The sequence below is a fragment of the Salminus brasiliensis genome, chromosome 25, assembly GCF_030463535.1.
Source record: "Salminus brasiliensis chromosome 25, fSalBra1.hap2, whole genome shotgun sequence".
Classification (NCBI taxonomy): Eukaryota; Metazoa; Chordata; class Actinopteri; order Characiformes; family Bryconidae; genus Salminus; species Salminus brasiliensis.
In genome coordinates, this window is record NC_132902.1 from 1,569,857 (window position 1) to 1,593,871 (window position 24,015).

Here is a 24,015-nt window from a genome sequence, read left to right on the forward strand (position 1 = left end):
GTCAGCCAGTCAGGTGACCTGTGCGGAGGGAGCTGCTGAGGGAGCTGCTGGTCGTACAGGATGGATTTCTCTCCGCTTCTCGTCGCTTTCGCTGCTTTAGCGACTTCACTGTCGGGTAAACACGCTGTTCTCCATTGCTACGCTCTCCGGGGGCGGTAAGACAGCTGCAGTCCGCCTGTCTGGCTCTCCATACCGAGCGGCGTAGCGTAGGGTGCTAACGCTAGCTTGTTAGCCAGCCAGCTAATAAGCGCCTGCAGTGTGGAGGCGGTGGCGGCTGGGTCGGGGGGGAGCGCAGGCAGACAGGCAGACAGGCAGACAGACAGGCAGACAGGCAGACAGGCAGACAGGCAGACAGACAGACAGACAGACAGGCAGACAGACAGACAGACAGGCAGACAGGCAGGCAGACAGTAACAGAGCGCAGTTATACCGAATAGCGGCGCTGGGGTCATGTGACCCCTCTGCGCTGGCTCGATGTGGAGCGCGAATATCACGGTATTTACGGTAAAAACCATAACATCAGCCATAACATTAAAACCACCTGCCTGGCTCCACAAGACCTCTGAAGGTGTCATGTTGGGTATCTGGCACCAAGACTATGACGCTGTCCTGGAGGTGGTGAGGTGAGGTGAGGCCTCCTGGAGCCTCAGAGAGAGCCTTGGGTCCTTCCTTCCTTCCTTCCTTCGGAGCCCTTTTCTCCAGGTGGTTTTAATGTTATGGCAGATTCATGGTATACACTTGCGGACACTTGTTCGGTCTGTTGGCCGAGGGTGTTCGTTGAGTAGATCCTCGTGACTTCCCAGTTTAGTCATTTCCCTGTTCCAGTCTCCTCGTGTGACAGCACATGTCCAAATGTTTGTGGACACCCTTTCTAATGAATGCACTGAGATACTTTAGGTTGCAGGATCAGCTCTTTTAATATTCTTGATTTCAGACCAAGCTGTGAACAAGCAGGTGTCCCAATACTTTTGTCAACCTATGTCAGATGGCTCAGTCTTCAGCTCTGGTCCTGGAGGCCGAGAGTCTTTCGCAGTTTGGTGACTTTCCTGTTCAAACACCCCTGATTAAATTCATGATGTGTGTGTGTGTGTGCCCCCCCTCTGTAGGTGTGTTTGGAGACCAGCTGACGGTGCTGCGCAGCCCCCAGTATGTGTCCTTCAGGGAGGGCCAGTGGCCGCTGGCTGGGGAGAAGGTTCCTGACCTGGTGGCGCTGACCATGGGCTTCTCGGTGCAGGAGGTACAGCTAGCTTAGCTAGATTCGCCGTTATTTTTGAGTGATGTGCGGATCTAGTGGGTAAGCCCCGCCCACACGCATCCGGATATTTCCCTCCTTCCGTTTCTGGAAAGGTTTCCGTCCGCGGAACTTCATAAAGACGGACATCCAAACACCACGAAGAAGGAAGAACGTCGCTCAGAGATCTGGTCCCAAATTACACACTGCTCCCTACGTAGTGCACTGTGCAAGTCAGGAAGTTACGGATTGGGATATATCCCTTAATAGAACCGTATTTACGTTTATTCGTATGTGGAAATCCAAAATCTAGGGCTCTATGTAGTTAGACGCTGCACTATTAGGACTTGGAGTTCACTATGTAGGGAGTGAGGAGGTATTTGAGATCCAGCCTCCAGAGCTCAGTTTTTCAAAATATTCGGACGCCTGTGGACGGGCTTTAATGACTTGGTTTTAATTGATTTAATGCGGGGTGTGTGTGTGTGTGTGTGTGTGTGTGTGTTCGTAGGATCTCGACTGGCCAGGCCTAGCCGCAGGTTCCCTGTTCCAGCGCCCCCGGGCTAATGCGCTAATCGCAGTGCGCGGCGTCGGCAGTTTGGAGCTCCCCTCAAACACCTCCTCGTACCCTCTGGAAAACGTAAGTCGTGCGAGCTGTTTACGTAAAAAGCCCTATAGATTTTGATTTAGAGCATTTGCTGTGAGGATTTGATTGCATTCAGCCACTAGAGCCAGCTAGAGCTCCACCATCCATCATTCCAGAGAACACAGTTCTCCCACTGCTCCACAGCTCCTCATTGCTGAGGGGCTTTACACCCCTCTACTAGCCCACGCCTGGCATTATTAGGCAGCATGGAGCCAATAGCTTCGTCATGTTCTATTGGCAGTACTTCTTCTCTATAGGGACTAGACAGCAATTGATGTAGGTTAACCTAGCCGAATGCATTCATTAGAAGGGGTGTCCACAAACTTTTTTTTTTTAATTAGGAACTAAACAAATAATAATTCCAGGAACTAAGCAGAACCCCTGCTAGTCAGATGCCGTTTTTTTTTTTTTTTTTTGTTTTTTTTTTTTTTTAAAAGCATGACACAGTTGTGAATTTTCCACTGATCTGCTCAGTGGACAAGCCTTTTACTTCCCCATCATGCAACCACGAGACCTGCTGTCTGATTTCCTGTGTGTCTGTCTTTTTTCTTTCTTTCTTTCTTTTCTTCACAGCCTGTACCCTTCACTCTGGACAGCGTGGCCAACACCATTCACACCTTGTTCGCAGAGAGCACCCCTGTGGTTCTGCAGCTGGCACCCAGCGAGGAGGTAAGGCTCAAGGCTGGCTCTGAAGCCCCCTCAAAAAAAAAAATAAAAAAATAATCCCCACCGAGGCGCGAAGGCCCACGCGTGCTCTGTATCCTCTTGCCCACAAAGCTCAGATAAATCTGCAAAGTGAAGATGACATGAGGATGGTGAAAGAATTGACCACCCTGATTTCTGCATGACCCGTCAGCCCCCTTTTAACCTGGTTAAAAAAAAAAATAATAGACCCACCTAGAGTGCACACACTACTTGGACAAAAGTATTGGGACGCCTGCTCATTCCTTGTTCCTTCGGAAATCAAAGGTATCAAGGGAAGACGTCCCTTTTGATTTTTAGGCAGGTCAGGATGATGGTGGATGATGATGATCACCACCCAATCACAAGTGCTCATGGGGGGGGGGGGGGTCTCAAGCGCAGTGCCCCAAGCGCAGTGCCCCAAGCCTGTTTACCACCCTGTTATGTTTTACCCTTCCTTTAAGATGGGCTCGCAGAAGGTGCACAGTAGTGTGTGATGATGTAGCCATGCAGTTAGCACCATGCTAATGCCCCTTAGCTCCCGTTTACACACAACAGGTTTGAGGGAATTAGGCTTCATGCAGCTAGCTAGCGCCATGCTAATTGTAGGCGCTCCCATTCCCATGCCATTCCTTTTGTTAGCTGCCTTAGTTAGCCTCATAGCTTCAGCGCAAAACTAGCTTTTCGCAGAAGGTAGTTTTACACCGAACACGATGAGCGGAAGCTAGCGCCTGGACCGCCGAAAGCTGTGAGCTCGCCACACCAACACACCTTCGCACCTACAGCTGTTAAGTTCACCGCCTCTGCGCACATGGCTGCTAGCACGCTTCCACCGAAAAGTGACAATATAGCATTCGGCCGGCTAGCGCCTTACTTCGCTAACCTTTTCAAAAAGATCCAAGGTCACCCAGTGATCAATGGCCAATCGGCGATCCCGGCTCGTTTCAGAAAGTGGAGACGGCTCATGGGTTCCCCAGGGAACCTGAATCTGCCAGTCTGGCTCCACAGGGCCCCCTAGTGTCAATTTAGAGAGCATGCCTTATGAAGATCTTCCCAAAGCCTGATGATAAAGGTCTGCTCCTGTCGGTGTGGAACGGGAGGTCCTTGAAGTGAGTCAGGTGGGTTAGGTGGGTCAGCACATCCTCTGGCCAATCACTGACTGACCAAGGCTGACATGGCTCCGCCCTCTTTTTGAGTTCTCCTTACTATTCATCCATCTTTTCACTTAGGACTGATCACATGATGTGACATTCAGATGTTTGGCTAATACTGTTTGTGTGTGTGTGTGTGTGTGTGTGTGTGTGTGTGTAGCGGCTGTACATGATGGGCATGGCGAACACTGTCTTTGAGGACCTGCCTGTCACCTTGCAGCAGATCAGGGCTCGTCTGTCGCAGGAAGGATCGGTGCTGCACTCTCTTCCACTCCACTCACTCAGCCGAAACAGCGAGGTAACACACACACACACACACACACACACACACACACACACACACACACTAGATGGAGCTGAGCAGCCTGTCTGTGTGCGTCTATGGAGAGCGCTGCTTTGGTCAGTGGTGCTGTTGGTATGGACAGGCAGACGGACAGAGAGCCGGACCTCAAGTTTTTCACCCCCTCGATCCGATCCGAGTGTCTGAGCGCTGACTGTCGGCCCGATCCGATTCCGGTCCGGTGTCGTACAGTCCAGTCTGCCTGACCATTGCTGAAATGCCACTGACCAATCAGTGCAGCCAATGGCGGTCTGGCAAAACTAATCGATGTTTCTGAGTTCGCATCGCTGTCGTGCCAAAATAATGTGTACGTGTAGCGTAGCTGACTCAGACACTGACTGCACCATGTTTTACAGATGCCCACTATGTCACTATGGCGGCATTAGCGCCGCTATCACACCGTTAGCTTCGCGGTCCCAGTGTTTGCATCACTACCATGCCACCGGGCGGCCTCACCCAGCATCACTGCTGCAGTGCTGCTGTGGCGGCCGCTGGCAACGAACTAATGGTGTAACTCCACCATGTTTTACAGATCAGCTCGTTCGCTTTTAATTGTCTGAGAAATTTAAATTAACATTCTGTCTAACGATCTCCGCACGCTGACGGTCCGCTTGATGACCCATCTGTCCATAAACATACTTCTCCGCCGTTTTTTTTTTTTTTGGGGGGGCAGGGGGCGGATGCAATCCACTCGTTCCGTCTCTGAGCCGATGAAGGGTTTTCGGCTGATTGTGCATCGTCCTGCTGTCAGCAGGGCTGTACTTAGGAGGGAAGTTGTGATTTTGCTGATGGATATGTTTTATGGGGTTTTACCGTCAAAGCTACGGCAATTTGTCTGTCCAAAAAAAAAACCCATAAAAAATCGTAATTGTTGATTTTGCAACACCCCCTTTTTTTTCTGGATGAATTTCCTCCGCTTGCTTTTCTGGTAACGACCAGCTGTCAGCCCTGCCCTCACGCCTGATTTACGGCCACCCCGCAAACCCAGACACTACGTGTCCAAATGTTTGTAGACACCCCCTTCTAATGTGAGCGCGTGTTCAGCTACTTTCAGTTGCACCCGCTGCTGACGCGGCTTGCAGAGAATTACCGCTCCGAAGCGGATCAACCTGGGGAACCTATTGGCATTGTGCCAGCCAGGCCTGGTCTAGAGGGGTATGAAGACCCCCGGCATTGAGCTGTGGCGCAGGATTTAAAAATAAATAAATAAATAAAAAAGAATGATGGTGCTCCTTCCAGTACTTTCGGACGGTATGAGTTGGGGATGACCTCACAACCTCTAGCTCTTGTCGCCCAGTGCAATCAAATCCTCACAGCAATGCTCCTCCTCCTCCAAAATCTAGTAGAAAGCTTTCTTCTCTGGACGGTAGAGACAGTCAGCAGATAGCAGGACATTAAAACCATGTTAAAACCCTTGATTCCAGACGAAACTAGGAATGAACAGGTGTCCCAATACTTTTGTCCCGTCACTTGTAAGCTACATTAGACACCAGAAATGGGTGCTACAAAGGGTTCTTCGAGCAATGCCGTAGAAAAACCAGTTATTGGGTCCAATAATGGTTAATGGTTCTTCATTGGCACGGCTCCAAGAACCCTTGTTAGTAGCAGCACCTTGGCTTAAAAGACACGTGCAGGGCCAGTACCTGCCCATAGTGCACGGTTTAATGCTTGACGATCATCTCTGAGGGCCTTGATGCAAGATGTGGGTGTCTGGTGTGACAGCAGGGCTGAGAGGTGATTGTGTGTGTGTGATGCAAATATTGTGTGTGTGCTTACGCTTGTGGTAAATGCGTGTTTTTTTCCCCCCCCTCTTTTTCAGGCTGATCTGCTGTTCCTGTCTGAGGTTCAAGTGTTGCATGACATCTCAGCCCTGGTAAGCTCTCACCCTCTGCTGCTGCTGCTGCTGCTGCTTCATAGCCCAGTGCTGTGCAGCGAAAGGGCCCGAGCGCGTAGGCACAGGCGCCGGCGCCGATTTCCTCTTATTTTTTCCATTTTTGTCGCAAGAAGCGGTTTCTGATCCTCATGCACGGTGCGAGAACACACAGCCAGCCCCTCAAATACACAACCAGACGCTTCCTCACTTCCTGTAGCCGGAGATCGGACCGGGGGCGGCTTCTGACCCGTTCGTCTTTGCGGACGCGTCCCTAGTCTTGCTGCATGAGCCTGTTGCTCTGCATGGGTCTGTTTATACTAGCCCTTTCCCACCCTGGTGCGCACTGGTCAAGCGGACAGAGACCCCCTGAGCAGGTGGGGTGGGTCCCGGTCCGATTGTGAGCACCACCCCACCCCCCGCCCGCAAAATCTAGCACCAACCCCGCCCCTTCGCTGCAAATCTCCAATCTCCGAATCTCCATGTAGACCTGACTATAGCTTTAGGCTTTAGCTTTTAGCTTTAGGCTGTGCGAGGCTGTGTCCCAAACCACACCCGACCACAGACTACTACAACTACTACTACTGCAGTGTTTCGCCGACACTAGCCACCTTTCGTTACTAAGGTAACCTCAGTGAAGTAAAGGCGAGTGCGATTTGGAACGCAGCCGAACAGTAACCTCAGCTCATACAGGTAGATGCACACAGAGCGTACATGGACAAAAGTATTGGGACACCTGCTCATTCCAAGTTCATCACGCTTGTGTTCAGGGAGGAAGGCTTTCCACTAGGTTTTGATGGAGAAGCATTGCTGTGAGAATTTGATTGCCTTCGTCGGGCATCAGCCATGGTTGCCAGTAGGTTAATCAGGTTCGTCAGCTCCAGTGAGTCCCTTGGGTCAGCAATGAGAGCATTCATTCATTTATTCATTAGGAGGGGTGTCCACAAACATTTGGACATGTATTGGACGTCATGTAGGTACGGATGGATACGGGTCTCCGAAGGTAGCCGTAGACCTGCGGAGTTCGTCTATATGGACGACATGTCCAACCGCTGCTGCCGTCGCTTAGAGCGAGAGAGCACGCGAGCGCGTGCGAGGGAGACGTACGTAATTTCAGATCTACATTTGCGAGCGTTGCCATGGTTTCCTGCGGAGATAAATTTGTTTCACCACAATTTCGAACCCGCTCACTTCCTATCTCTCACACTCTACATCGTTATCTCATCGGTCTTCTTCCTAATCTCTCTCTCTCTCTCTCTTCACAGCTGCTGAGGCATAAGCACCTGGCCAAGGACCAGGCTCCTGACCTGTTCTCCCTGGAGCTGGCCGGCTTGGAGGAAATCGCCCGTCGCTACGGCAGCGACTCCCCACAGTTCCAGGATGCCGCCAAGATCCTGGCCTCTGCACTGCAGAAGGTAAGCAACTCCGACGGGCGTCTGATCTGGACTGAGCCAAAGGGAAGAAGGAGATGGAGCTGGGTCGGCGGTCTTGAGCGGTGTCCCAAACCGTGCCCTAGTCACTATATAGGGCACTACTTTTTCATAGTGCACTGTACCATTCCCACAATGCACCATAATTAGGAATGTCCAGATTTACTGTAATGTCCAGAGCACTGTTTAAGGTGGAACGGGGAGTTAGCATTAGAAGCTAAGTTTTGGATTGGAATGATCCCAAGTCACTGGATCGGACCTGGCTATCCCTAATAGTAACATACAGTGTACACATGGACGTGGAATACCCATAATGCATTGTTACTCGATGTTCAGACACGCAGCAGTGAGCTCATACGCGTTACGGACGGATACACCACGTGTCCAAAAGTTTGTGGACACATGCTCTTCCAGGGTTTGTTCTGAGCTCGAGGGTAATAACAGGGAGCTGGTTCGCCCCAACTCTTCGGCTTAGGCCGCATACTACGTTTTGGAACGTTGCTGTGAAGATTTGATGGCATTAGTGCATCAGCATTAGTGAGGTCACTCGCTAAGTTGTCCAATGTCGAGGGGATCGCTGGTTCATGCCATCAGCAGCCAGAGCCTGGGAGAGCACAATTGGCCTTGCTCTCTCTCCTGTGGCGCTGGCTGCATCGGGTTAATTGGCTTTGACGAGAACCAAACTGGGACGTTCTAGACGACTGAGTCATTGTGTTCTCCTGCCTCTTGCCTTGCAGTTCGCCGATGACGTCTACGGTGTCTACAGCAACAACGCCGTGGTGGAGGTGGTGACCGTGAAGACGTTCGAGGCTCCGCTCATCAGGAAATCCCGCTCGATCCTGGAGAGCAAGCAGATCGTAAGTATGCCCACGCTTACGGGACAGCTTTCCGTCCTCTGCGATTGACGCCACCACACAACTGACACTATAACTGGCTGCTAGCGCTATGAAGCTAACGTTGCTAAGGAGGCATGGAAGATAATACCCCACCTATCTATGAATATGGACAACAGCTTTCTGCTCCTTGATGCTGGAATTTGTCTGTATTTCTTATTTAAAACAGACAAAACCGCTTATATAAACGGACAAAAGTATTGGGACGCCTGCTTTATTCACCGTTTCTGCTGAAATCTGGGGTACTAAAAAAAAAGTTTCTCCTGCTTTTGTTGGGGTAACTGTCTCTACTGTCCAGAGAAGAAGGCTTTCGGCTAGATGTTGGAGCAGAGCATTGCTGTGAGGATTTGATTGATCACGTTCAGCGACAAGAGCTAGAGTTGGTGAGGTCAGGATGTTGGATGGAGGTCAGGATGTTGGTTGGACCTATCATTCCAAAAAAGCTCAGTGCTTAGGGGGATGGGCTTTATACCCCTCTAGCCCACGTGTGGCATTAAGCATATCCTATTCTGATTGGCAGAAACTCTGACCGAGAGTAGAGTCGGACATTTTGTACCACACAGTCAAGCAAGCGATCCCTCCACACTCATCCATCTTGTGGTGCAGTTAACCCTCCCCCCTCACCCTACGCTAAGTCTCTTGACCTACTTTTGGTTTGTGTTCAGGTAGGGCACGCGGCAGCCGACCCTGGGGGTTGGGCAGGGGGTCTGTATATTCTTTAGGTGGAGGTGAACAGCCTAGTGCTAGTGAATAGCCTAGCATGTGGGGCCGTGCTTTTTCATTGGGGGGGGTCGAGGAGTTCATGCTCTACTTTTTCGTGGTTCTGATAAGAATCTGTGAGAAGCGCCGTCTTTCTAAAGCTTGCACCAGGGCAGCGTAGCTGCAACATGCAGAGCTATGATAATCTGTTGATCTTTTTCATTGGTGTGTGACTGAATCTGGAGGTGTAGTGTGGTGGGAGCATGCATTTCAACTGGGGCGTAGCACGGCGTTGGCCACCAGGGAGGCCAGGGCGCTTCTACAGTCGTGATATTTGGCTAAATCATATAACTGTGAAGTGAGCTTGGTGGAGGGGTTGGGGCCGGGGGGGGTGGGGGTGGGGGTTCTGCGACACCAGACTTTATTTACACCAGCTTGATTTAGCAAAACACTGGACGAAGGGAGGTGTCGACCTGATGACCCCCTGGAAACGCTTACAGTGGAGTTGGGTGATTTGACCCTGGTTCGCTAGCTCTCCAGTCTGTTTGCGTGCTCGTAGCCCTGGCACTGTGAAGGGGAATCAGCAACAGGGGGCGTTACGTTATGGTGTTTGAGCATAATATACATTTGCGAAAAGCTTTATGGCAACGAAGATAAAAAAAAAAAATAATAATAATAATAAAGCATAATTCGAAATGCTACGCTAGGTGACATTAGCATGGGAACATTACTACCGCCCGGTAACGCCAGTGTTGGTCCAGGCAGGTGACCAGCTTACTATGTAATTTGAGGCTGGTGGCCGGCATCCAAACGCCAGGGTAGTGCTGTTACACGAGGCCGACAACCGGCATGATGCAGGTAGCGATGTTGGAAGAGGCCGATGACCAACTTGCGGATGTCGCAGTAGCGATGTTGGGCGAGGCAGGTGACCAGCGTGCAAATGGTGAGGTTTGTACGAGGTTGCGGTAGCGACGTATCAGGTAGTGCTGTTAGACAAGGCCGACCACTGGCATGGGAACGCAGCAGGTAGCCATGTTGGAAGTAGCGCTGCGGGTTGTGATGTAGTTGGAGGTCGGTGGCCACCCTGCGAGCGCCGCGGCAGTGATGTTGTACCTCCTATGTTGGACCTCCAACCATCTGAGCGTGTCTACCAACACAGGCGCGAGCTTTGAAGCAAGCAGCCCTCTCTGAGCGAGTCTCGCAGACCTTCTGACCACGCGGCGTTTCGCTGCGCGCCTCCGGTCGCTCGGAAATAGAAACGAGCGAGCGGGTCTTGCATAATGCGCTGCGGTCCAGCCCAACGCCTCAGTCCACACGCTGCAGGTTTCACTGACCTACTTTCCTGCTTTCCTTCAAATAAAAGCGTAAAGCCTGCGTGGGCTTCTTCACGGTTTGTTTGTTTGTTTGTTCCAGAGCAACCCTGGAAGCCCCTACAACCTGGCCTACAAGTACAACTACGAGTACGCGGTGATCTTCAACATCGTGCTGTGGCTCATGATCGCTCTGGCTCTGGCCGTCGTCGCCGTCGCCTACAACCTGTGGAACATGGACCCCGGCTACGACAGCATCATCTACAGGATGACCAACCAGAAGATCCGAATGGACTGATCGGCGCTTTTCTTCCAGTTGCTTCTCCATTCCGTATTGATGTGTATATGTGTGTGTATGTGTGAGAGAATGTGTGTATGTATGCTTGTCGCTCAGTGGTTCCAAACCCGGGTCCTGGAGGTCCATCCTGCATCCCTATACATTTCCTGCTCGATCACCATACCTTCAACTCTAGAAGGGCCTGATGTTAGTGAGCTGATTGGAACAAAATTTGCAGGGCTGGAGGGCAGGAGGTCCTCTAGGACCAGGGTTGGAAACCACTGGTCCGTACGATTCCACTTGAACCCTCGGTGAGCGTACGCCTGTGAAACGCGTTGTACAAAGACACATAGTCAATCCGTCACGGTAAACTGTAAATGTTGAATGAATATTGAAGTATATTTATTGATGCCTGCTTAGTTTAGAGACCAGCTGACCTCCCCACCACCACCACCACCATCAAAATGCTAGCATTGCTTAAAAAAAAACACAAAAGAAACAAGGTTTTAATAGATGAATATATTGACAAAAGTATTGGGACAAAGTATTCTTCTTTTTTTCCCCCTCTGCTTCTCCAGAAAGGCTTTCTACTAGATTTTGGAGGAGGAGGAGGGGAAGGAGCATTGAGCCTTGAGTCATTACGTTCCCTGACTCATCTCAAAACTATCAGATTGGAGCACCAACCGTCATTCCAGAGAGCGCTGTTCCTTCCTCTGCTCCACGGCTCAGTGCTGCCCTTAGGCCCAAGCCTGACGTTAGGCATGGTGCCATTACGTCCTATTCTGTTGACAGTTAGAAGGGGTGTCCACAAACATTTGGACATGTTTGGAACAAGTTTCCTCAGTATGTGGGCACATCCACCCCTCCATCCCCAAACTCCCCTCAAACCCAAGCCTGGCATTAGGCAGCATCGTTGCCAGTAGGTTCATTAGGTCCTATTCTATTGGCAGTAAATCTCTAGAAAAGAGTCACTGTCAGCAAATTGGTGTGACTTGCAAACCAGCTGAATACATTTATTAGTAGGGGTGTCCACAAATATTTGGACAGGGTCCCTGATGATTTTTTTTTGTTTGTTTTTAGCTGTGTTAGCATTACTGGATGTAAATAAGATGACAGTCATTGTGTTTCTTGGGTGGGTGGACAGTAAACCGTCCAGGCTTAGCTCGTCATGCTACACTTGTGATTGTGTTGTGTTGTGGTGTTTTCTCTTTTTCTTTTGTTTTATTTTTTTCCTGATGTTCCCCGTCGACCTCCATCTTGAATCGAAGCCCGGCTTTTATTTATTGTGTTGATTTGATGGTTCTTTTAATTCCTGATACACTGGACGTGCTGTACGAGTGTGTAAAGTTGACGTGCTAAATGCTAAGCTCTTTGAGGTAGTTACCTCAGACAGTTCGGAGTTCGGTCACGATCTTCTCATTTGTGTCCTGAACAAATAAATTAATTAATTAAGAAAGAAATAAAGAGGCCGGCAGACGTGTTTGTGAGGCACTGGAAACATTTTGTGACTTTATTTGTTGAAGTTTGAGCCTTTAGTGAGAAGGGAAACTGGGTTGGTGCTGGACCGGGGCTGCGGGTGCTAGGTTAAGCTAAAAGTGCTGCGCTGGTAGCACCTCAGCCTTGTTCCTCTATGGTATTACACTTACCTCAGTGTGTAATTTTAAGTCTTCACCTCTTAACACCATCAGCACCATCTCTCAGCACCTCCATCCTCTCGCTGATTTCAGCCGAAAGGTCACAGCAGTTTCTTTAGAAGGAGGAACTGGGCTAATTTACTGTTAGCATGACCAAACTGGTCAGCTGGACAGTCATGCTGGGCACTATTGCACAACCGGTGGTAAAATTAGCTCGCTCATCAAACACCATGCACTTTTCACATTGATTCATTGCTTTTTACACTATTAGCATGCCAGCCAGACGCTAACGCTGCAGACTACATGCTGACCGCCCAGTCGGGGTCACATGATGGCCATGAGAAAGTGAGTCAGGAGCTTTTCAGCTAGCTGCACCCTGCTAATCCCAGCAGGGGTATGTAGAGGGGCTGTAGGCATCTCCACAGCTTGACCTGAAGGAAAAAAAAAACACAAGCAGTGCTGACATCGGGTCGCAGTTCCTCCGATGCCTAGCATGTCACAGGTTTATCAGAAAATCTCAACGAAGCGTCGATGGAGGCGTCAAAGCCCTCCAGCTTGCTGGTCTCTTAACGGCTGCTGTTAACCAGTTCAGAGTCCCTGTGGGTCTCAACTGCGAGATGTAGCTCCTCAGGTTTTTCGCCGAGGTTTGGGGTGCTGTAACAGGGCGTATGTGCTGTTTGCTGCAGTAAGCCTCACGCCGCTGGTCGACGGTAGCTCGATGTCTTCATACTGAAAGAAAGAGATACGTACGTTCAGCTTGCCTCAGTTCGGCCTTGTCGCTAAAGTGTCTGAAGGTAGCTTCTTTCGGTTTGGACTGGAGCTGCGAGGCTAATGTCTGAAGCTAATACTCCTGCAGGCCTGAACCGTCTCACACTTCTCAAACTGTGTGGAGGGCGGCGTTCGGTAATCGTTAATAGATTAGCTTATGTAGCATATGGTTTCTGGCATGGTTTAATAGCTGGAACATCAACACCCCTGCTGAACGATCCAGCTCAAGGCCAGCTTCTGCTGGTCGCTGGTTTCTGAAGGTCTTTATGGTTGAGGTGAGGTTTGAAAAGCTGATGTTCCAGAAGAACTAGCCCCACTCTATGGTGGTGAGCTAGCTGGTTAACCAGCTCTTGATGGGCATAGTGTACGTAGCATTTGATTTTTAAGTCATGACCAAGCTTGGTTATACTGGTGGTCTAGCTTGGTCAGGCTGCTAAAGCTGGTAGACCATCTAAAGCATCAATGCTGGGCGAAAGGTGCTACACAGGGTTCTTCGAGCGATGCCGTAGAAACCTTTAGACGTTTAAAGAACCTTCCTTTGACGTAAAGGCTCTTCATACGCTCAAAAATACCCTACATGGACAAAAGTATTGGGACATCTGCTACTGTATTGTTTCTTCTGAAATCAAGGGTGGTAATAAATAAGAGCTGATCCTGCTATTGTATTGAGTAATTGTCTCTACAGTCCAGGGAGGAAGGCTTTCTACACTGCTGTGAGGATTTGATTGACTCCACTACGGCGAGTGCTGTTGCTTTTTCCAATTCATGAAAGCGCAAACTGACTTTCGAACCATGGTGGGAACCAAACCTTGACTTCTGTGTACCATTACACCTCTGGCCTTGATGATTACACATGGTATTGCTGGTGGTTTAACAGTAAGCAGAGCTGCCTTGATGTGAGGTCACCGAATTTGGGACTTTCCACCTTAGCGCCCTCAGACAATGTATACTCATATATAGACAACTGCCAGGTTCTAGTGGTGATACAATAGCCATGCAGCAGTGGGATGGTATCTGTAGGTAATGTGGGCAGTAGCTTAGTAAAGCAATAAGGCTTGTGTTAAAATGCAGTAGCCTACCTGTACACCTCTGCAGTCTTGAGGCAGCTGTAGATTATGCCTGTCTGGTATCGGCGTTGAGTCTGCAGGTTGGGCTTGGAGCTGTGGAGTCTTTTTGCAGTGCCTCACTGTCATCCCTGTAATGTTGAGGTTATAAAACACACTGTAAAACGCTGTGGTTTTTAAAAAGTCGTTACCAAAACTACCAAAACATCAATTCTGAAGGTTTCATTGTGTACGTGGTAATTAGCAGCACATCCGATCTAAAGATTACACCGGTGTCAAAGGAATCTCATAATTGTGGTGGCATTAGTGACATTCTGGGATATTAATCACAGGGTTGTGGGTTCAACACCAGGTCAGATAACAGCCGCTGCTGTTGGGCCCTTGAGCAGTGCCTTCTCCTTAATTTTGCGACATCTCTCTATTTTGTGGATTACTTCAGAATCTAATATAAATTATTTAACATTTACTATGAATTATTCAGTATCTACTATAAATTGTTTAGTATCCACTATGAATTATTCAGGATTCAGTATGAATTATTTAGTATCCACTATGAATAATTCAGGATTCAGTATGAATTATTCAGTATCCAATATAGATTATTTATTATCCACTATGAATTATTCAGGATTCAGTATGAATTATTCAGTATCCAATATAGATTATTTAGTATCCACTATGAATAATTCAGGATTCAGTATGAATTATTCAGTATCCAATATAGATTATTTATTATCCACTATGAATTATTCAGGATTCAGTATGAATTATTCAGTATCCAATATAGATTATTTATTATCCACTATGAATTATTTAGTATCTACTATAAATTGTTTAGTATCCACTATGAATAATTCGGGATTCAGTATGAATTATTCAGTATCCTAAATAGATTATTTAGTATCCACTATGAATAATTCAGTATCTATTATGAATAATACAGTATCCACTATGTATTATTCTGAATCCAATATAAATTATTCAGTATCCACTGTGTATTATTCAGAATCCAATATAAATTATTCAGTATCCACTGTGTATTATTCAGAATCCAATATTAATTATTCAGTATCCACCAACAGTCGTCCAGAGTATATGATGAATTATTCAGTAATAATAATACTATAATTACTATGAATTAATAATTCATAAATTATAATTAATTGTTAAATATGCACTATGAATTATTTAGAATCTGCTATGAATTATTCAGTTTTCACTATGAATTATCCTTGATCTATACTGAATCATTCAAAAGACACTAAGAATTGTTCCGTATCCAGTATGAATTATACAGATCCTTTTGTAAGTATACAGAAAGATTTGTGCTATAAATAGGAACCCACTGTGGATTAGACCTCACAAAATCTCACACAGGCTTTTCTGGACAATTAAACTTAATCTTTTAAAAACAAAAACAAGGCTTTGGAAGTTGCTACCTGGCTGAACCTTATGAGCATCTCTATCACGATCAATGGGTAAACTCAGCTTTAGGTAAACTAAAAACCACCTACCCGTGACTGTGATGACCAGGACAAAGTTCAGCAGGCCAGATACTATCAGAAGAGTTTGCAGATGAACAGGATTTATTAACATATCTTCAGGATTGCAGTTTGTCTGATTCTCCATCGCCTGACTTCTATTCTCTGAAAACCGAGAAGATAACAGCTTCTACTGTGGCTTCATACATTCAACATTTTTGATTGTACAAAAGTAAACGTGTTTGGTTTTAAATGGTTTTCTTGGTGGTTTTTAATGATGACAGTGTGTTTAGATGGACCAACTATAGATCAGATATCGTAACTTTTGCGCAACATTCAGCTCGAAATCTGAATAAAGGAGTAATAATTTTGGGACATCTGCCATATTTATACTGAGAGCTATAATACATAAACAGATAACTGTGGAGAAACCTCTTAATGTGCTTTTAAGGACCTTCAAGGACCCTTTTTAAAAAAAGAAAACGTTTTCTCAAAGGTTCCTCAAAGCATCTTAAGAGGTTCCACCACAGTTATCTGTATGAAGAACCTCCAAGAACTTCTCATAGATCTTCTACTTTTAACAGTGTAGAAAAAAAAGGTTCCTCCATGGTTTTAAGCTGAAGAACCTCCAAGAACTCCTCAAGGATCTTCTACTTTTAACAGTGTAGAAGAAAAAGGTTCCTCAAAGTACCTTGAGAGGTTCCTCCATGGTTTAAAGCTGAAGAACCTCCAAAAACTCCTCAGGGATCTTCTAATAGTGCGGATAAACTATTTAGTGAAAAGTTTGTACTTACCATTGACATTCTCATTGATGTAGAGTCTGGTGCCGTTGCTCATTTTATGCGATGACTCGTTGTTTATGCAGAAATAAATTCCTAATTCGTTCACAGTGATATTTTGAATAAATAAACTGCCATTGGACTTCAGTGAGAACCTTTCTCTGAAGGCTTGGTCACTGTACTGCGCGGACGTGTCTTTGGCTGAGAAGGAGCGTAATATATGCACTGTAGGATGTGACGGCTTCAGCAGAAACCAGTAAGCGTTCTTTACACCAATCTCACAGCCTAAAGTTACATTCTGTCCCAAATCCACCAGCAGATCAGTGAAACCATCTGCAGCTCCACACCACAGCAGTAGACCTAGCAAGAGAAACAGCAGATGAGTAATCCTAAATATCCAAACTGACCTGCCAGAATATTATAAATAATAAAGTCAAAAGTCAGACTTACAGAAGTGAAGATGAGCAGTCTTCATGTTGTGGCCTGAATTCGCTCGCTGCCTCTCCGACCCAGTGAGGAAGCACTACTGCTGCTGCTGCTCAGCGTTAAGCACTAACACAACAAATCTTGAGTATAAGAAGCGAGAGGAAGTAGGAGTTGAGCACTTTCTGACCACACGTGACTCTGCAGAGGTTTCCTCACATACGTAGAAAAGCACTTTCTGACACTCCCACACTGTTGATTATAGTGGTGGATTTCAGTAGAAGGTGAAGCCCTCGTTGTTGTGTCGATTCTCATTTCTGTACATTTCCATACTTACCATATTGGTACCTAGAGTACGTTCGCTAAAGAGCTTTTAAACCCAGCACAGCTGTGGCTTCAATCTCTGAACTCGAGGCCCACCAGAGAGAACCTTGGGTGTTTCCTCTCAGGACGATCGCGCTGGTGGGTGTAACTCAATGGAAAGAGTTGAGGTTAACCAGCTTTGTAATTTTCCCCTTTCTATCTTTCATTACATATAGACGCTTTAATACTATACCCGCTGGACAAAAGTAGTGGGACGCCTGCTCATGGTAAAAGTTGAAAAGAGTGTATCCTGCTTTTGTTGGAGTAACTGTCACTACTGTCCAGGGAAGAAGACTTTCTACCAGATGTTGGAGGACCACTGCTGGATTGAGGATTCGTTCATTCAGATTGCATTCAAGAGCGTTTGAACGCCACGCCTGGCATTAGGCAGCATGGTGCCACAAGCTTTAAAAGAACCCATTCATTTATTTTTTGAACACTCTAAGTGCCCCCTAGTGTCTGACCAAGGAGGAAGATCATATTAAGTGCCAGTTCATTCTGACGGGAATGTCTTGGGTAGAAGATTCTTGGATTCTTGGCTACGGATTAGCAGTAGACCAGGGCATGGACTACACCACTGAGGTTTTGGCTTAATATGGCTCAATTAGGCTGGGAGGTATCTCAATTTAGCTCAATCTGTCTGCAAAGTATCTAAATTTTGCTGAATTTGGCTGTGTGATACCTCAATTAGGCTGTAAGGTATCTCAATATGGCTCAATTTGGCTGTAAGGTATCTCAATATGGCAAAATGTGGCTATGATGTATCCTAATATGCCTCAATTTGGCTGTAAGGTATCCTAATATGGCTCAATTTGGCTGTGAGATATCTCAATATGGCTCAATTTGGCTGTAAGGTATCTCAATATGGCTCAATTTGGCTGTGAGGTATCTCATTATGGTTCAATTTGGCTGTGAGATATCTCAATATGGCTCAATTTGGCTGTGAGGTATCTCATTATGGTTCAATTTGGCTGTGAGATATCTCAATATGGCTCAATTTGGCTGTGAGGTATCTCATTATGGTTCAATTTGGCTGTGAGATATCTCAATATGGCTCAATTTGGCTGTAAGGTATCCTAATATGGTTCAATTTGGCTGTGAGGTATCTCAATATGGCTCAATTTGGCTGTGAGGTATCTCAATATGGCTGTGAGGTATCTCAATTTGGCTATGAGGTCTCCAACAGTTTTTCCAGGGCTTATTTTATCCAATTTGATCTTTCATATTTTCAATGATCTATAATAATAATAATAAATTAACAGAAAACTTGGGTAAATTCATGATTTCAGGTTATACATGATAATACTGTATATTTGTCCACTAATACTTAAAGTCCCTCATCTAGTTGGTCACGCTTCACCCAGACTGTGGAGTTATTAATATGTATTAATAGCTATTATTGAGATCTGAGTGCAGCATCCTGCAGTATCTCCTTTATATGAACAGGGCTATTGGGTGTTTAGGGCTCTCGCGGGTTCAGCTGTGTTGACATCAGTGCTGCGCGCGGCAGGAGCGCGAGCTCACCCACTTCACAATTCAAATGTTAACGGATCAGCGCGAGACCAACGGTCGAGCTGAGGTAAATTCAGCGGCTAATGTAGCTAAAACCTGCTAAATTCACTTAATAATAATAATAATAATAATAATAATAACGATAATAATAATAATAGTTTATAGAGTGGTTTTGAGGCGATAGTTGTAACGTTTAGCTCCTGTGGCTAGCGCTAATGCCTGTGAGCTGGTTTTCTCAGTTTACCTCAGAGGTCCAGCTAACTGAGCTAGCAGGTTAGCGGCAGTCAGCTGAAACTTCATAATACTGAGGGTTAAAACTGACGGTAATACATTAATTATTATTATACTTTTGGGTTTTTGGGACAGATATAATGAGTAAGGTGTAATGAAAGACAGCGATAGTAGCTAAAGTTTAATGTTTAGGTTCTTAATAAGTTGCTGAAGAGTTCATTTGTTTTAGAATTAAAACTATTGTTATAACTTAATAAATGTATAGCTAGCTAGATAATTTGGGGGTTTTCTTAGTCTTATTTATGAAAGAGTAATATGGCTGTGAGGTAAGCACAATACTTAGGAAGGTATTTGGAGGGCTAGCCTGTTTCTCCTACTTTGAATGTCAAAAAGGTCTTATTTCTATCCAGTTTGATCTTCTATAATAAATATTTCACACACACACACACACACACACACACACATATATATATATGTATATATATATATATATATATATATATATATATACACACACATACACTGTATGTATACACAACAAGCATTTTGCAGCCATGTATTTAGCTAGGTATAATGGCCAGAAATTGAATACAGACAAAAGTATTGGGACACCTGTGCACTGATTGTTTCTTCAAAAATTAAAGAGTTTTTCCAGCTTTTGTTGGAGTAATTGTCTCTACTGTCCAGAGAGAAAGACTTTCTACTAATGCGACAAGAACATTAGATCAACACTCCACCTCATATCCAGCCTCCCAACTCATCCCAAAAGTATTGGATGGAGCACCATCCATCACTTCAGAGAACTGCATTGGGCTATGGAGAAGCAATGGGGTGCAGGTAGATGAGAATCCATACATACACATACACACACACACACACATATATATATATATATATATATATATATATATATATATATATATATATATATATATATATTATATCCATATGCCATCTAATAAATATTTATTAGAGAGAAATAAATTAACAAAGTATCACAGAAGAGGAGCCTATTATTGTGATACTCCACTGTAAATGCTTAATAGATGGTCACCTTGTCAACATCTAGCTGAATCAAAAGCTAAATGTAACCGATTTTAGGAAATTTAAACATAGACCTGAACTTAACTTTTACCCAAACCCCGAAACTAATGATTTCCTGAACCCTTTCTTTTTAGGTTCTCTTATAGCGATGACATCTGTTCTGATTTGCTGCCCCGTGTTGTACCTCTTTCCAAAAGAAGAAGCCGTTCATGAAACCGTTCATGTGAGTAGGGGGCGCTACACTGCGGTATACTGAACTAGTTGATATGTGTATATGTATTATTATTTTTTATAGTATTACATCATACAGACATTCAGAGTACTGTCAAGCCTGGGAGTTTTAGAAGTGTTAACATTTTTTTTTTTGAAAAAACATTCTCTGATAATAGTCTCTAGTTATTATTCAGTGAACAGCCATTGCTTTAGTCAATCAGTGGCATGTTTGACAGTTCATAACGACAGTAGATAAGAGCTAAATAATCATACTTATCAGTTGAATGTCCTAGAACCGTCCAGAAATTATAAAAACATTATAATAAAATAATATATATATATGTATATATATATATATATATATATATATATATATATATATATATATATAATTTATTATAAAAATCTTAGGAACGTAACTGTGAAAGTTTCTACCCAGAAGACTGAGGGCAGTGTTTGTCTGTCTCAGGTGTGCGTTTGGCACACTCCTTTAGCAGACTCCTTTAGCAGAGTTTGTAAAAAAAAGTGCGTGGTTGGTTCTACAGCACAGGGCTGAGCTGATTAAACTCCACCACAGTAAAGGTGCTGTTTCTGCTGCTGTTCGGTAGCATCACTGTGTACAGCTTCTGAAAAAGAGATGAAAGGCTTTAGGATTCAGAGCAGACAGCGGCTACATGACCGTCACAATTAGAAACGTATTTGCAGTAGCGTATGTGAAACTGCGTATTCTTATTTAGCACTGAACACAGTACTTCACTGATCACACTGTTTGGATAGCTGTAATAGACCTGATGCTTGTTTGAGGTTAAATAACAACCTGGGAAACTTTACAAAGTAACATTTGCATCAGTAGATGGTACTGACAATTTGAAAATATATATATAATTATTTACAGACGTATAAAATAAAATGCAACCACTGCAGGTTCGATCTTCCGTGATGTCCCAGCAATTCCAGACACTTTTTCTTTTCCTATATTTAAACCAACATTAAAATCTTGAATATCAGCCGATACCGATCTAAGGCGAGGATCTGAAAGTTGGTTAATCTACTTAGTCTACTCAATTACTCTACTACCCCACTGTTTATTACACCCCAACTATATATTAAAATATATGAAGCACAACTGAGAATATTTCTAGGATTAAACTCAATTCAAAGTTCAGACTTTCTGTCCATCTGTTAGTACTGCTTAGTACACTTTTCGCTAATTTTTGTAATTGAAATCTGTAATCTTTTCTACTGAATCATGAAACTGAATTGCGAGTGTTTTGTTACACTCGCGATTCAGTTTCATGATTCAATAGAAAAGATTCAAGATGTGTCAAAAAGTGTTTGACACTATCTGTGTTGTATACTCTATTTTTATGAATAGAGCTGGGAGACAGGAGGAGTTGGTTAGTTGGCGTGAGACGGTGTTTATACAATGCACCTGCATTAGATATCAGAAATTAAATAAAATGCCTGTTCTTTATAAAGCACATTGTCACGTTTATACATTTCAATTTCACAACGTTTCAGTGCATCTTTGTACCTCTAAACAGACGTAGCTAACAAACAACTTATTCAGAAAGCTATAAATTATTACATCGTTTAGATGAAGCACATCAACCTGTATTCCACTGGGATCTTGACACTGCTGTAGACTGGGGTCTGGAAACTGCAGGTATTTGTTTGGAGTCTCTTTGTAGTGGCTTACTAACACACCTGCATAGGCAGAAAATCAATGTAGTAATTTTTATTTATTTATTTTAAATCTGAAACTGAAACTAACAAAAATAAAACACTATGTCTAGGTCAGTCTATGTGAGTATAAAGTTATGTCTATTTTTGTCGAGGTCAGTATAAGGCTTTTCAAAGTCTGTGTAAGCCTTTAAAACAACTTTTCTAACAAGTGTCAGTTGTCTCAGTAAGTGTTGCAGCAACAAACACATGTTAAACTAAGCCTTTTTGAATGAGGGTGTATGTCAATTGTCATGACAAGCAAACATTGGTGTAATGTAGCTTTACGAATGCTGCCCCATTTTTCTGGGCTTCAGATTTTTTTTAAATAGTGGCGTTCTTTAAGCATTATTTATATAGGTACTGTACATTCTTTAAAGGTCAGGCAAGACAGAACAGATTAATACAGAGGTGTGAATTCGGTTACAGTTGTACATTTGAATGGACACTTAATAAATGTAAAAACAAATAATGAAAATATAACTCACTTGTTACCGTAATGACCATAATGCAGGTCACCAGGCCACATGTGATCAGAAGAGTTTTCCAAAGTGTGATCTCTTGATTTTTATGTTGTATCTCATCCTGTAGCTGCAGGTTCTTCTCTGTCTGGTTATTAGTATCTGAAAACAGAGATCAGGAATGCTGCAGTTTTTCAAATGATCATATAATTAGAAATTTCTTTAAAAATCTTTAACTAGAAATGCATAACGATGTTTACACTGTAGAAAATGAAAAGTCAGCTCAGCTTTAAATTACTAGTCAATTTTTTACAGAAGTTTTGAATTGATCAGTTTGAGGACACCAGAATTCACCCAAGTTACTTTAAAAAAAAAAAAATCCTGGACATTACCTTAATTTTTGTGTCTAAAATGTTTAATACTTTTTACAGTTTTGATGGAAAAAGTAGGTGACCGGAGATGTAATGTTAAAAAAGTAATACTTTAAAATGTAATATTTAAAACATTTTAATATGTAAAAAAAAAAAAAAAAGATAAAATGTTACAGAAATGAACTGTTTTATGCGTTTCTAGTCAAAAGGTGACTAAAACTTAAATTTTACACTAATATTTTTCTAATGGTTTGTTTGAGTAACAAAACAGAGTTGGATTGTTGGAAAAAAAATCAGTTGGAAAAAATCAATGCCAACTCTTTAAGTTACTTACTAGTCTCAAATACTTTAGTACGGAAAGTAGTTTAATAGGTTAACTATGCAATTATGTGGTGAACGGTTTAATTGCGAAATGGACTTTACACATCTAATATATTTTAGTGCTATATAATTATTCATTTTGCTGTTACTAGGTAAAGGAAATGTTTGGTTTGTTTGTTTATGTATTAGAACTTGTGTAATAGCGTTATAATCCAAAGCCGAATGGTTCTGACTGGATAGGCTGTGCACAGATTTGGAATTAAATTCTTTATATTTTTAGGGCCTTTAGGTTTAGAAGAGCGGAATAGACAGTCTAATCTAATATCTTGCTCTAAATCTAAAGGAATGAGTTGGAGATAAGATGCATCTCTCATAAATGTATACCCAGAACTACTAGAAACAAAGACATTTGGTAAACCACTTTAACACAATCTAGAGCTCCAGTTATCGTAATCTAGATATCCAGATCTGTAAACATTTCAGTTAGAGGTTTTGTGTTTAATGTACTTACCATCGACATTCACATTGATGTAGAGTCTGATGCCGTTGCTCATTTTACACAATGACTCCTTGTTGATGCAGAGGTAAATTCCTAATTCGTTCACAGTGATATTTTGAATAAATAAACTGCCATTGTACTTCAGTGAGAACCTTTCTCTGAAGGCTGGGTCACTGTACTGCGCGGACGTGTCTTTGCTTGAGAAAGAGTGTAATATAAACACTGTAGGATGTGACGGCTTCAGCAGAAACCAGTCAACGTTCTTTATACTGATCTCACAGCCTAAAGTTACATTCTGTCCCAAATCCACCAGCAGATCAGTGAAACCATCTGCAGCTCCACACCACAGCAGTAGACCTAGCAAGAGAAACAGCAGATGAGTAATCCTAAATATCCAAACTGACCTTCCAGAATATTATAAATAATAAAGTCAAAAGTCAGACTTACAGAAGTGAAGATGAACAGTCTTCATGTTGTAGCCTGAATTCGCTCGCTGCCTCTCTGACCCAGTGAGGAAGTGCTGCTGCTGCTGCTCAGCGTCAAAAGCTAATAAAAAAAGCTTGAGTATAAGAAGTCAAAGGAAGTGGGAGACTCTGTCTGACCA

The 24,015-nt window shown here is 44.1% G+C and overlaps 3 protein-coding genes across 3 annotated transcripts; 1 reads left to right on the plus strand and 2 right to left on the minus strand.

The window, feature by feature from the left end:
• On the plus strand, positions 1-13,585 carry atp6ap2 (ATPase H+ transporting accessory protein 2). Its single transcript, XM_072671194.1, has 9 exons — positions 1-115; positions 1,107-1,237; positions 1,740-1,868; positions 2,448-2,543; positions 3,867-4,004; positions 5,866-5,919; positions 7,182-7,331; positions 8,084-8,203; positions 10,352-13,585. Exons 1-9 carry the CDS (start codon positions 61-63, stop codon positions 10,544-10,546), a joined length of 1,068 nt encoding a protein of 355 aa, XP_072527295.1. The 5' UTR covers positions 1-60; the 3' UTR covers positions 10,547-13,585.
• Positions 12,016-16,988, minus strand: LOC140547917 (uncharacterized). The gene is made up of 5 exons (XM_072671195.1): positions 16,702-16,988; positions 16,267-16,611; positions 15,506-15,637; positions 14,007-14,122; positions 12,016-12,888 (listed from the first exon to the last, which is right to left on the minus strand). Exons 1-5 carry the CDS (start codon positions 16,724-16,726, stop codon positions 12,787-12,789), a joined length of 720 nt encoding a protein of 239 aa, XP_072527296.1. The 5' UTR covers positions 16,727-16,988; the 3' UTR covers positions 12,016-12,786.
• Positions 16,989-20,459: 3,471 nt separating this feature from the next.
• Positions 20,460-23,917, minus strand: LOC140548231 (uncharacterized). Its single transcript, XM_072671685.1, has 5 exons — positions 23,859-23,917; positions 23,424-23,768; positions 22,248-22,382; positions 21,626-21,744; positions 20,460-20,663 (listed from the first exon to the last, which is right to left on the minus strand). The coding sequence occupies exons 1-5, from the start codon at positions 23,881-23,883 to the stop codon at positions 20,577-20,579; spliced, it is 711 nt and encodes a 236-aa protein (XP_072527786.1). The 5' UTR covers positions 23,884-23,917; the 3' UTR covers positions 20,460-20,576.
• Between the last annotated feature and the right edge of the window lie 98 nt (positions 23,918-24,015).

Coding starts and splice junctions, on each gene's coding strand:
- atp6ap2 (XM_072671194.1), top strand. CDS start 61: ATGGATTTCTCTCCGCTTCTCGTCGCTTTCGCTGCTTTAGCGACTTCA. Junction 1,238..1,739: donor TGGGCTTCTCGGTGCAGGAG/GTACAGCTAGCT, acceptor GTGTGTTCGTAG/GATCTCGACTGGCCAGGCCT. Junction 1,869..2,447: donor CCTCGTACCCTCTGGAAAAC/GTAAGTCGTGCG, acceptor TTTTCTTCACAG/CCTGTACCCTTCACTCTGGA.
- LOC140548231 (XM_072671685.1), bottom strand. CDS start 23,883: ATGAAGACTGTTCATCTTCACTTCT. Junction 23,769..23,858: donor GACTGTTCATCTTCACTTCT/GTAAGTCTGACT, acceptor TTCTCTTGCTAG/GTCTACTGCTGTGGTGTGGA. Junction 20,664..21,625: donor ATGTGCTTCATCTAAACGAT/GTAATAATTTAT, acceptor TCTCTTTTTCAG/AAGCTGTACACAGTGATGCT.
- LOC140547917 (XM_072671195.1), bottom strand. CDS start 16,726: ATGAAGACTGCTCATCTTCACTTCT. Junction 16,612..16,701: donor GACTGCTCATCTTCACTTCT/GTAAGTCTGACT, acceptor TTCTCTTGCTAG/GTCTACTGCTGTGGTGTGGA. Junction 15,638..16,266: donor CATCAATGAGAATGTCAATG/GTAAGTACAAAC, acceptor CTCGGTTTTCAG/AGAATAGAAGTCAGGCGATG.